Here is a 14,070-nt window from a genome sequence, read left to right as displayed (position 1 = left end):
CACAACCCCTAAGCACAGTGCCATCTCCCAAGTTAATTAAAATGACCAAGAGCATTTATAATCCATAGACTGAAAATATAGTCACTTTTTTAAAACCATCATTATGAATTATTGAATAAAGGCTTAAAGTATTTCAACTATGTACGAGCATTAAATGCTCACTAGCTTGGCACTTAGATTTCTAGCATTATCATGCCTAAGAGAAACCTTACTGGGAAAAAACAATTGCCTATGATTTATTCCTATGATACAGAAAAACTTCAAAACATCTACTGGACAATGATTGGGAGCGAGAAGCTTTTGGAAACTGGTCATTTTAACTGTAACGTACCCTCTTAGAAGTAAGGAGACTAACATTAGGCCAAGTAGGGACTCTGCACTAACCAATTCCTCATGTCTTCTTTGCTCAGTCAGGCATTTAAATCCTCACTACAGAGGCTGCTCAAGTTGAAGCTATCCTAAGGCATGAGTGACTTATTAAGCTATATGCCAATTATTTTCTACATTGTGATTAAGATTCTCACATTCCCCCAAATTACTGCATCTAATTGGACAGTCCCTGTGATAAAATAACTGGTACCATGCTAAGGTCAATTTACACTTAGTAAATAACCTCCTCTAATAACCAACCATAGTTAATAGTTCTGTATTAAAATGAGTAAGTTTCTAGGAAAAGGCCATAAAGCTGTGCTCTCAACACAAGATCCTGTTCAAAATTTTCTTGCGTGACTTTAATAAAAAAAAAAAAAAAAAGGTCTCGGCTTCCCTGGTGGCGCAGTGGTTGGGAGTCCGCCTGCCGATGCAGGGGACACGGGTTCGTGCCCCGGTCCGGGAAGATCCCACATGCCGCAGAGCGGCTGGGCCCGTGAGCCATGGCCGCTGAGCCTGCGCGTCCGGAGCCTGTGCTCCGCAACGGGAGGGACCACGACGGTGAGAGGCCCGCATACCGCAAAAAAAAAAAAAAAGGTCTCCTTATCTAATCTAAATGTGACCAGTGCATAAGTACAATTAATAATATACACATCATTGGGACTTCCCTGGAGATCCAGTGGTTAGAACTCAGTGCTTTCACTGCCGTGGCCTGGGTTCAATTCCTTGTTGGGGAACTAAGATCCCACAAGCTGCGCAGTGCAGCAAACACACACACACACATCATCATCATCATCGATTATCATTAGGCTAACATAATATGCCAAAAGTATCTAAATAAAGTTTCAAAGAGGTAAGTCTGTATTAGGTATAAAAAAATTATTTCACTAGTTCGAGGTGAAGAACTGGCTGGGCAGCAGTTCCTCTGAGAAATTAGTCTTTAGGTGTAACAAAAAGTCAAGACTGACAAGGCAGCTATAAAAACTAATGGAATTGTAGGTCACAAGCAGATAAGAAGGCATCCAAAACAAACGTCCTAAGGATAGTGAAGTGTCTGGAAATCATGTAGCATACTAAGGGAACCAGAGGTATTTAGCCTGGAGAAGATGAAAGGGAAACATCTTGGCAGTCTGCAAATATTTGAGACATCCTGGTGTAAAAGAAGAGACATGTCACATGCCAGTGCTTCTCAAACTATCTGCCATAAAGGAATAATTTTCTTTCCAATCACAGCACAGCTATAAAACACAGTGACAATATCATGGCAATGGAGAATTGCTATCAAAATGTCTAAATGGTTAGTCTCAGTTTCTCAGCTTAATTCATTGTGAACAGGTAAACAGTTCATGGACCCCCACTTGGAGTAGCTTTATTCCATCTGTATCAGAAAAAAGAAGTAAATCAAAGGGAACCATTACATGGGGCGTTAAACATCAGCTTGAATTCCTAGCAAATAGGTATGTCCAACAGTGGAATGGCTCAGAGCACTGAGCTCGAGAAGTTTTCAGAAGGATAATTTATGTCAGATAATCTATAAAATGGATTCCATTTTGCATTGGAAGGATGACCAGATTAAATCATTACAGACTCTCTACCCTATAAGCTTCTGTGAGGCCAATCAAAAACACACACACAAAACCCTTAAAGTAGCCAATAAAAAGTAATCAAAACATACTTTCAAAATCAGCTGTGATGTATTAGGTAGGACACACGAGAAATGGAAAAAGAGTAGAAAACTTGGGGAAAAAAAGAAAAAAAAACAAAAAACTTTGGGGCTTCCCTGGTGGCGCTGTGGTTCAAATCCGCCTGCCAATGCAGGGGACAAAGGTTCGATCCCGGGTCCAAGAAGATCCCATATGCCGCGGTGCAACTAAGCCCATGCTCCACAACTACTGAACCTGCACTCTAGAGCCCGCGTGCCACAACTACTGAGCCCATGTGCCACAACTACTGAAGCCCACATGCCTAAAGCCTGTGCTCCACAACAAGAGAAGCCATGGCAATGAGAAGACCGCGCACTGCAACTAAGAGTAGCCCCCACTCGCCGCAACTAGAAAAAGCCGCAGCCAAAAATAAAATAAATAAATTTTAAAAAAGAAACGGGGCTTCCCTGGTGGCACAGTGGTTGAGAGTCCGCCTGCCGATGCAAGGGACACGGATTCGTGCCCCCGTCCGGGAAGATCCCACATGCCGCGGAGCGGCTGGGCCCGTGAGCCATGGCCGCTGAGCCTGCGCATCCGGAGCCTGTGCTCCGCAACGGGGGAGGCCACAACAGTGAGAGGCCCAAGTACCGCAAAAAAAAAAAAAAAAAAAGAGAAGTCACCACAATGAGAAGCCCGTGCACCGCAACAAAGAGTAGCCCCTGCTCGTCGCAATTAGAGAAAGCCCGTGCGCAGCAACGAAGATCCAACACAGCCATAAATAAATTAATTAATTAATTATTTTAAAAAACCTGCCCTTGCTATTCAAAAGCAAAAAAACGAGGATGCTTTTTTTTAAGAAACATTAAGGAGCACCGCTGCCATCTTAAATTCTCACCTCTTAGTGATCTTCAGCCACCAAGGATTTTTCCATATAGTCTCTGCACCTATCTTACCCCTGACCTAACTGAACTACCGGCATACACTACTGCAGTCTTTTCTGGTTGAGTCAATCTCCTTCTAGTGGTAACTACTTAAACCAGTCAGTCCTCTCCAACTACAGGCTTATAGGAATAAGTGTTCTCCCCGCGACACGCACTTTAAATAGTTATAGAGTATCCAACCAAAGGCTACTGCTGTTGCCTCCTTTCTGTACCCCTTCAGCCCTCCTCCAAATCCAACCCTCCATAAAGTTGACCTAATACCCACCAACTGCACCTACTTCTAGCTTGTTGATGCCTTCTAGGTACAGATGCTACACAGTAGTCTACAGTATCTTGTAACTGTCAAAGGTGGCCTAAATCAGGCACACACATTCCTTTAGAATTTTGAATGGATGTCCCCAGGAGAAAGACTCCCATAAATGCATAGTTGCACTTGAAGAATTTTTTCACAGCTACTTTGGTACACTATTTTCCAAATTTCTAATCTAAAGTATCACTGATAATGAATGACTTGTTTTCTTAAAAAGCGAGTATCAACAGTGACATCAATAAACTTAAAATACAAAACAATGAAAGCAAACCTGTTATAGAGAGGGAACAGCGAAACACACAGAAAAATAGCAGATAAGTTAAAGTGACAGAAAAAGAAAACTTATCCCTCAACATTACGGAGTTTTTTAAATCACAGGAAGAAAACAGATCCACAAAGTAAAAATCACCACATACTTGCCGGATTTCTTTCAAAATCAGAAACAAGAATCTATCGAAGACTCACATTTAAACATGAGTACTTAAGATTGTTACACTGTGAAATTTTCCTGGAATGTTAAGAAATCACCTGCAATGAGCCCTTTTCCAAAAGTTCTTTCAGTGGCATGAAGACTTTAAAATTTTTTAAGTATGAGCTCCAAAATAAATTCTCATTTCTGAGAAACATTTGAAAATCACCTGTTTTGTCTCTCAGTATTCTGTAGCTCCCTGTGGTCCCTTTTCAGGTGTTTGGTCAAAGACGTAAAGTATTCTTTTAAAAGATTCTGGAAAGGTTGCTGTTTCTCTGGACTAATTATCTCACTAGGAGGAAAACTCAAATTAAACTTCTCTGCAGCACTCTTTACTTTCCTTGGTACAAGTCCAGCAATATCATCTCCACAATGTCGACAAAAACTAATCACCACAGAAACATGGGTATGGGATTCCCGATCAGCATTAATAATATTTTTTAGCTGTTCATAGATTACGGAAAGACCTTCCTTGTCAGTGAAAATCCCAACTATTGTCAATTCTGCAATGAAACGCAAATCAGTTCTTAACTTGGTAATGTTAGGTGTTTTCTCTTCTTTCCTTGCTTCAAAATGTTTTTTCCAAACCTGAAGAAGTGATGGGGCAAAGTCGGCGTAACGCTGGTGAAAGAGAGAGCATAAGTGCACAGCACAATTCACATCAGATATTTTTAGCTTTGCTTCCACAATAGAAGCTACAGCCTCTGCAATGTACTTGCTTAAATTTAGGCCATTAAAATCATGGGACAAGGAGTCTCTCTGTTGTTCCGTAATAGTTTTTAGTTTCTTGACAAAAGCGGTATTTTTCTTCAAACTTGAGTCTAGTCGGCTAAAGAAATTTTCCTCTGGTCGGTTGTCTGGAGCATTTTGGTTTCTGCTGCGAAGTTCCTTCCTTAACTGATGTCGTTCCCAAGCCTCCTGATGAAGCTGAAGGGATTCCTCTTTCTCTCTATATAAAAAAACAAACAAACACGTAAGTAAAATACCCTGTATATTTTGAAGCATCACTGATGAATCCTATAAGAGTGAAAGCCAATGAAAAGGTGATCAGAAAAGCAACAGAATCCAAGAGGAACAAAAGATGCAAGAGGCCCTTTCACTACTAAAGACATTTGATTAATGACTTAAGATAATGAGAACCCATTCTACTGATAACACCAAAAGTGGCAGAGCGGAGGATTCTGAATAACTAGATTAAAAATCATTCTGCCAACTGGCAAGCTAAATGGATAAAACACTTTTATTTGTCAACTCTAACTCAATAAAGCTGAAAAAAAATAAATGGATAAAACACATGATGCTTAATATGAAAAAACAAAGTAATACGTTTGAGAAAGATAACCTAAAACAACTAAAAGCATTGGGAAAACAGAAAAACAAAAAATGTCCACAAAGAATATTTTAATTAAAGAATAAACATTATAAAAGAATGCATTAAAATGTTTTGAAATGTTATGTACCATTTCTCCATACTTCAACATTAAACAAACCTTTATTAATAAAAGTACTTGCTAGGTTTAGGTCTTAAAATTCAAGTGTAATTAAGAAAGCTTGTATAGGAACCAGGACTATAGGATAAAAGCACTTTAATAAAAGGTTAACAGACTCAGTGTATCCTGAAAAGAATAATTAAAAACAAATCTACCTATGTTTCCACTAAAAAGATGGGACATGTTTAAACTGTAGAAGCAGTAAAATAACTTGGGCAGGAGTGGGAGAGTGGAGACAATCTGACTTTGAGGTTTCTGAGATACCAAAATATGTAGCTTTAAAATATAAATTTCTAATAAAATAGATTTTCATCTTTCTGAGATAACCATCCCTGAGCTACCCTATAATTCTATGATTTTTCCACTAACAGCCACAATATGTTAACAGAGAGTTGCATCTACCACTGGGAACAGGGACATGTGAGTATCTCTTGGAAGCCTCCCAGCCACACAGAAACGCAAGATTAGCAGTGAGAGTACACGTTAAGAAAGCATAACTCATTACGTGTATGCACTCAAGAACTCCATTACCATCTTTATTAGAAACACTTTGATATATAATTAATATATATACATACATACACACACACACACACACTCTTAAGGTATTTATTTATATTTATAAATTTACAGGTGAAATAATGTGATGCTTTAAAATACTCTAAAGGAAAAAAATGTGAATTGTTGATGCTGCGTAGATGGGGAGGGGTGGTAGATCATTTCATTCTACTTTTTGCACCCTTGAATTTTTCCCAGTAAGAAGTTGGGGTTTTGGTTGCTGTTGTTTTTTTAAGCTCTTTGTATAGGAGGGGTGAGAGAACAAAACTTACAGTGAAATTAAATATCCTTGTGAATTGTTTTTTTAAAACTAAAATAGAAAATAAGCAAGAAACTCTCAAGAATCATGGTTCTGAATATTCCAAAACAGGTCACTACTACTGCTTTTCAGACCCAAGGCTCCAGTTCCTCATTAAAAACAGAGGTACAAAAGAGCTTTGGTAAGAAAGTAGGTAGCTGAGCTGTTCTAGAGATTCATGAAAATTCATGTTTGCAAACAGCTTTTTAAATTATATATATGAAGGGAGGAGCTCATGCACCATTCAACAACTGTCATTTCTGCTACATCCTGGTAGTCTTCCCATGAGGACTACCTCGTTTTTCACCAGTTCATTATATCACTTGCACAGATTTACATGGTTAAAAATAGATTCAGATAAAGATAAGAATGGGAGGCATTATGGAATTGTACTTAAGGACAAAAGTTTTAAAGTCAGCCCAGCATAGGTTCAAATCCCAGCTGTTCTACTACTTACTGTGACCTTAGGCAAGTCATTTAACCTCTTGAAGCTTCATTTTATTAATCCGTAAAACAAGGATCACAGAGCTTACTTCATTAGACTGCCTTGAAGACATGTACTGATACAATCGTAGTGCCTGGCATATAATAAGAACTCAACAAATAGCAGTCATTTAGAACTAAAAATTTTCGGGAATTCCCTGGCAACCCAGTGGTTAGGGCTTGGCACTGTCACTGCCAGGAGCCGGGCTGGATCCCTGGTCAGGGAACTAAGATCCTGCAAGCCGCATGGCACGGCCAAAAAGAAAAAAACAAACTAAAGATTTTCAACTTAGAAAGATGGCATAAGGTACCATGAAAAAAAGCTTTTTTTAAAAACAAAAACAGCCCAGATTGCCCCACACCTCAAAAAACACTTATTAAAGATCACTATTATTTAATTTAAAGAATGAAAGCACTGTAAGCATGCCGCTCGTCAGTAAAACTAACAGAACAAGTAAATTAAGATACTCCCAACTCTCAAGAAACTGCACCCTGGAAGTTTTATTTCAAATAATCACTGTTTTTCCAAAACATTCCAATCTTCCCATTCCTGCACATCAATAGTCAGAATAAACGTTCTTACTTCAACTGGGCAGCCTCTTCTTCCTGCTGACGTTTTGCCTGCTCTTCTTGCTTCTTTCTCTCTTCTTCATGTTTCTTTTTTTCTTCTTCCTCTTTTTTCTTTAATTCTTCCTCTGCCTTCACCTTTTCTTCTTCTTTTTTCTTGCGTTCCTTGTCTTCTTTTTTTCTCTTATCTTCTTCCAGTTTCTTCTTCTTATCTTCAGGGACCTTAATAACCTCCTTCTTGGCGGTAAGCTTGATCTCCTCTTTTGGTTTCTCCCTGCTGCTCACTGGCCGCCTTTCACTGCAGTCTTTTTCCTTGCTGTTTAGTAAAGATTCTTTTTCTTCCATACTTGCTGGCTTTTTACGCTCAGCTGGCATTATGTTACCCAAGACAATCTGTAAGAGTAAAAGAATGTCAGCATTGTAGACGCAGTGACGTTTTTTAGTGACGTGACACTATTTTGTTAAGCAGAACATATTAATGCAACTTGGCAATTGTGAGAGATTAAATAAAATGCATGCAAAACGAATACTATTTCAGTGATAAAATTCCATATTCTATGATTACTAGTTATGCCTATGTCCAAGTATTTTTTTTTCTTTTTACTTTTTATTAAGGAAATAAACACAAACAGAAGTGGAGAGCACAACATAAGGAACTCCATGTAACCATTCCCTAGATTCAACCACTGTCAACTTCAAAACAACATATTTAATAATAAATACTTCAGTATGTAACTGAGAACATTCTGAATCAGTTTTACACCCCCCATTTCACAGCCATTAAGAAATGCTGGTGACACTACTTCATACAATATTCAATACAAGTATCTAAGTGGGAGCATAAATGAGCTCTTGCCTCCTATGAAGACTCATAAATTTCACCTCATTGCTCTAACCTTATCGAACTTTCAAATACAAAAACTGTTAACTATCCCAAACTGGACTAGACCTTTCATCTCTTTATTAGTATTAGTCAAAATTAGTTTATAAATAAACATAATAATGATTATAAAAAAACTGTATATTCTCTTCTACATCGGCCAATACAAGGGCCACCAGCCCAGGGTTTCTCAGCCTCAGGACATCTTGGGCAAGACAATTCTCTGGATGGGAGGAGGGAGACGCTGTTCTGTGCACTGCACAAAGTTTAAACGCAGCATCCCTGCCTTCTATCCAGTAGATGCCAGTAGTATCTCCCCAGTTTTAAAAACCAAAAATTACTCTGGACATCACCAAATGTCCCCTGGGAGGAAAATCACCACCAGTTGAAAACCACTGCACTAGCCACATGTGGCTACTTACATTGTAAATTAATTAAAATTAAACAGAATTTGAAATTCAGTTCTCCAGTCACTATCCATATATCAAGTGCTCAACTCTACATGTGGCTAGTGGGTACGGACAGTGCAGATACAGAACATTTTCATCATCACAGAAGATTCTTTTGGAGAGCACTGGTCTATAGTACAGGTTCCATACAGTTAACTGTAAATAAACTCTGGAACAAAAAATGTATTCCCCAGCAAAATTCATGATTTGCTTTTCTAAAAATACATCTCTACTTAGAACTTAATGTCCTCATATAATTTCTTTTATGGACAGTACTTCATGTTTTAATTCCTAAATCATCTGAAAGTTGTACCCAAGATAATCAAAATACTTTCCATTTAAGAAGTATAGAATGACTTTACCTAGTTTTTTTTTTTTACAAGCTAAAGACAAACACAGTACTCTTTAAGTATTTTCAAATATAGGTTTTAAATTACATCAATAAAAACTAGGTTAGCAAAGAAAACATTTGCAATAATATTTTATAGACACAAAGCATTTATTTCAGCCCTCTAATAAAATATTACCACAGAAAGACAATCTAAGCCGACAGAAGCACTTTCAGTAATTTTTGGAGGCACATGCCATAGTCTGTACCTTCTCTCAGCCACCTCTTCCTTTCCCTTTTTCTGTTTTTACTCTTATTCTCCTCCACTTCCATGTTCTATGCATTTTTTTGGACAATGACACCCAAAGGCTTTAGTTAACACCATTGGTAGAACTTGAACAAAAAAAGGCTGTTAATCCTGTTCAAACAATCATTAAAATATATAAGAGCATAACTACATATTTATGTGGTAAGATACTGTTAGTATTTATATTATCTGGGAAGCGTAGTTATCAATTTCTCATGCAGCTTCAATTAAATAACCACCTTTGCCGCAAAGCAAGCAAACTTTCAAAAGATTGAATACTAATAGCTACTACTCACTGGTACCAGAGTAAACATCTTACATACATTATCTCATTTGATACTAAAATCTTTATGAGGTAGGTATTACTTTCCCTATTTTATAAATGAGTAAATGGAGACCTGACCAGGTAACCTGACCAAGGCCGCCACAGCTAGTGACAGAACTGGAATCTGAACTCATACTCTTAACTCAAGTTATGAAGAACCTTTAGAATATGAAACTGTCAGCTGGAAAACTTGACAACAGATACTGACTACAACAAATCAGAATTACGTATCTCAGAGTAGAAAGAGTCCCTGATAATGGCTATGCAGTTTTCACATGATGTTTCAACTTCTGGCATATTCTCTGCTAAAATATATGGGGACAGGTAATTCCTAGGTAACAAGATAATCTTACTTAGGAATATTTGTAATTCTATGCAAAAAATAATAATAATGATTATACAGAATTTGTATTTTGTTGTGAAGCAGCAACAAGCAACATTTCAGCTGATACGAGGAAGTGTAGTTCTCAGGATATAAAAAAGAATGGCATCAAATTTTATAATTAATATCTCATCTATGAAGATGAAATTAGATATTAAGTTCTGTTAAAACATTAAGAAATTCACTCGGAATCTGACAAATTTATAAAGGATCATCATTTATTAGCACAAGAGTCTCCCAGACTTTTGTGACTCTCCACAGTACTCAATTATTCAATAGATTTTTAAGTGCCTTCTACATCAAACTGTAGTAGTCATTCATGAATAAAATTCTGCTCTAAAGCATGGCAAAACAGATTCTCAGTAAGACCCTTAAGTCTTGGGAGTGGTATCTCCTTTGAATCATTTCATCCCTGTATCACAAACATATACCCAAAGTACACTTGGAACTAAATTTCAGTGAACAAAAAATACGATGGAAACCTAAAGGTTCATGTAAAGGCAGCAATGCAATATGTGAAAGTAATATGAGCTTTAAAGTCAGTCACTTTTAAGTTTGCGTCCCAACTCTGCAAACTGCTAGCTATGGCAACTGGGCAATGTAACTTCTCTGAGTCTACTCATCAATAAAATGGAACTATTGCTACCTCTCTGGAATTACAAACTTCTTAAATTTCTAAACCAGTAGCAGCATGAGGGAGGCATTCAACAAATGTTTATTCTCTTTCACAGAGAACACTGAAAAGTTCATCCTAAAATGAGAGATTTTTCAAGTTAGGAGTACTAGATTTTACCTCCTCCAATTCTCAATCTTTACGTTGAGTGACCTGCCTTAGATTACACAACTAGTTTAGTGGCTGGGTTGAAACTCTGTGTCCAGTGCTCTTTTCCACTATATGCCCTGACTCTAAGATTTAGAAAGACAAATAAAAGATACGAACAACATGATTCAGATCAGTATGCATTTGTACCACATCAAGTTTCAAAAACTGAACTGTGTTAAATTATATTTAATGAAACGCTCGAATTTCTTTAAATTATTTTAATAAACTCATGCTTTAATAAATACCTATTTTACCTAAAATGTTTCACAAATTTTTCAAATAAAAACTAAAACTTTTAAATAGATTCTATCTCAAAATAAGGTAAAAATTAGTGACCTTTTAATTGGATATGATTAGCTCTTACAAGCTATTTTACTGAGTATAATTACATTCACACAGTCCTTAAAAGGAAACCATGCTTTAAAACCACCTTCCTAGCTCCCAAAATAGTGTCTTGGCCTTTGGGCTGTATATTTTGCTTGGTTTTCTAAATATACTCTGAACTTCCAGAAGAAAGTAAAAACTACTTTACTGGCAAAACAGGTATTAGCAATGGCGTGTACGGGGAGAGTGCAGAGAAAGGGGGGTGTTTCCCTTTCAAAGATATTCCTTCGCAAACTACCATATGGACGATGTATGAAATCACAAAGAGACTGCTCTGAAAATACTCCAGAGTAAAAGAATGCTGTTTTTTCTTTTCATTCTCGGTTATTCATTCAAAATGTTCTAAGGGCAGAACCGCACAGGGGCATTACCTCTCAGTCTTCGACTTTAAAGAACGTCCTCAGTATAAAGGACTCTTTCAAAGCTTTTACAAATTTCACCAGAGTTCAAAAACGATTTTCTCGAGGAGTTGTACAGTCCTCATGAACAACGCAACAACTCTGCTAAAGGAGCAAAGCGAGTAATAGTTTTCCTCAGGTCTGAGGCATCACTGCGTACAAGCCCCAAGGGAGCAACAGAACTGACGGTTCGGTCCAGAGTGTCCCCTCAAGCCTGAAAGCTGGCTCTGCTTGGCCAACCTGGAGACCAAATACCCCACGATCGTCCGGTTACTTCAACAGGGCCAACAAGAGAAGACCAGGAGGCCCGGCATGAAGGCAAAGTGAGGAATCACCAGCCCACGGGACTAAAAAACAAAGTACACCCACTAATGCCTGCCCCAATACACCCAAACCCCTTCCCCTACACCCTCGTCTCCCACAACCCCCTGCTCTTGCTCCACACGCCTCTGCCCGACACGCTTCCCCACCACAGCTCCCCTTCCCACGCGGGTCCACGGTCACCTTAGCGCACCATCCCTGCCCCAACCCGAACTTCGCACCCCACACTCCCTCACCGACGGAGCCCGACACGCTCCGGCCGGTCTCGCCGCTCCACATCCTCCCACACACGCACCCTCCCCACTTCCTCGCCCTCGCTTCCCTCCCGGCTCCCCGAGCGCTTTCCCCAACCTCCCCTCGCTCTCCTCCACACCCCCAAACGGCTGCAGCCCGTCACGGCGGGCTCCCCGCCTCCGGCCCCGAGGCCCGGCCCGGGCATGTGGGGCAGGCACCCCCTCAACCGCACCTCCTGCCTGCCCCGGGCCAGGGGCTTCCGCGTTGATGGGAGCCTCCGGAGGAGAGGGGTGTGAGGACGACGCCGGACCCGCGGTCCGGCTCCTGCTCGCCACCCCCGGAGCGCTGGGGTGCGGAGGCGCCTCTTGGGTCCCCCAGGGAGTACGAGTCCAGGCCGGTGCCCCCCAGCCCCGCTTCCTCCCGATCGTTGGAGCGGAGGGGAAGGAGGTTCCCCGGGACTCACCTCGAGCCTGTTGTCAACATTAGCCCCGGGTTTCCCAGCACCAACTCCAGCGCTCGGGCTCTCCCCTCCCCTCCCCCAACCTAGCTCGCAGCCGAGGGCCCGCCTTCCCTCAGCTCCCCCTCCTCCCTCCGCCCGCCGGCCCTCCCGCCCGCCACTCACCAGCGCGGCCGGGCTGCGAGTGGGGGCGGGGCGGAGGGAGGTGGAAAGGAAGCAGCTTTCCGTGCGATTGCCAGATCGAAAACAGCCCGGTGCTTCCTTCCGCCGGCATCCCCACGCGCTTAGCTTAGCTCCGGGGTGGAGGATCGCGAGTAAATACTCAGAAAGGTGCCACACACATAGCGACTGCTTCAAATTGCCCTCTCAATGACAGGAGCGAATTTTTCAGACAGGCAGTCCTCAGGGCAGCCACAACCAGCACCTCTGGCCAGGACCTCAAGGGAGGGGAGGAATGTTCCGAGGACCGGAGGCAGGAAGTGGATTGGTCGCCAGGAAAGGGAAAGCGCCTGAATTGGAGGTGCGCAAGCGCAGGCACTGAGGTTGGGGGGGTGGGGAAGGGGAGGAAAGCGAGAAGGGGGCGGGGCGGAGCTAACAGGAGGTGAGGAAGGGTGGTGGCACAGTGAGCGAGTTACGGAGCGCCATTAAGGACAAATTTAGCCACGTGATTCTCATGGGAGTTTCCTGGAGCTAACGTAAGGAAGAGGTCTAAGAAGGGAAAGTTTGATTGGACTAATTCCTGGGGTGAAGTTAAAGATTTAGGAAGTTGAAAACTGGAGAGACTAAAGAATATGGCTGGTGAGGAAGGTACAAAGTGGTAAGGAACGGGTCTAGATTTAAGAAAGTCCCGTGGGGGAATTTCCAGAAGCAGTTTTAGGTGTTCGACCTAAAAGTACCCCAGAGTGAAGAAGAACCAGAGCTTTTTTCATACAGATCTTAGAAAGTACCCTGTTCTAGCAAGCAACTTCTTAAAATTACAGTGGAATGACCTCCTGGAATTATTGAATGAGATCACCAGCTTAAAAAATTGGCCAGTGTTGCCATTTCTTCTGAAATGTGAGACCAAGTCAACTTTAAAAAATGGCTCAGCTTATCTAAACAACTTATTATCTAAACAACTTATTTTCTTTTAAATTGATGAACTCGTGCATCTGGCCTCCGATTTTTATCAAAACGGTGCTCGGGTTTGCCAACAGAATCTGACTGGGTGTTAAGTACAGGCCGGCTTTGACTGGTCAGGAGCCAAAGGAACAAAGGTGCAGAACTGGTCTTGATTCTTGCTTGATGTGCGGCGCCCCGCCCACAAAATAAGCTACTAGCAACCTCAAATCCTTGACGCAGGTCTAGGTTCACGTGTGTTCAGCTTTTGCCCTTTGCCTCTATTTACTGTTTTTTACTTACCATTTATTCTTTTTTTTTTAATTGTTGAGGTATAATTGATTTACAATGTTATATAAGATTCGGTGTACAACATAGTGATTCAAAATTTTTAAAGATTGTATTCTATTAATAGTTATTACAAAATGTTGGCCGTATTCCCTGTACTGTACAATATATCCTTGTAACTTATTTATTGTACATAGAATTTATACCTCTTAATCCTTTACCCCTACCTTGCCCCTCCCCCTGGCCCCCCTTGCCCTACTGGTAACCA

At 40.7% G+C, this 14,070-nt stretch overlaps 1 protein-coding gene across 4 annotated transcripts in view; it reads right to left on the bottom strand.

Moving 5' to 3' along the window:
* Nucleotides 1-12,693, bottom strand: part of UPF2 (UPF2 regulator of nonsense mediated mRNA decay) — a 213,275-nt gene extending 200,582 nt beyond the window's left edge. For 3 of the 4 annotated variants that reach the window (XM_060293311.2, XM_070044821.1, XM_070044823.1), the window contains exons 1-3: nt 12,423-12,539; nt 7,145-7,521; nt 3,902-4,681 (exon numbers count right to left, since the gene is read on the bottom strand). In XM_060293311.2, the coding sequence (XP_060149294.1) occupies nt 3,902-4,681; nt 7,145-7,503 (1,139 nt within the window). In that variant the 5' untranslated portion in view covers nt 7,504-7,521; nt 12,423-12,539. Of the gene's footprint in view, nt 1-3,901; nt 4,682-7,144; nt 7,522-12,422; nt 12,540-12,581 lie in introns of those variants that run through there. The other variant, XM_060293309.2, reaches the window with a different exon arrangement.
* Between the last annotated feature and the right edge of the window lie 1,377 nt (nt 12,694-14,070).

Source organism: Globicephala melas, chromosome 2 (assembly GCF_963455315.2).
Source record: "Globicephala melas chromosome 2, mGloMel1.2, whole genome shotgun sequence".
Taxonomy (NCBI): domain Eukaryota; kingdom Metazoa; phylum Chordata; class Mammalia; order Artiodactyla; family Delphinidae; genus Globicephala; species Globicephala melas.
The sequence above is the reverse complement of the archived record's forward strand: the minus strand, read 5'-3'. Positions and strand labels throughout refer to the sequence as shown.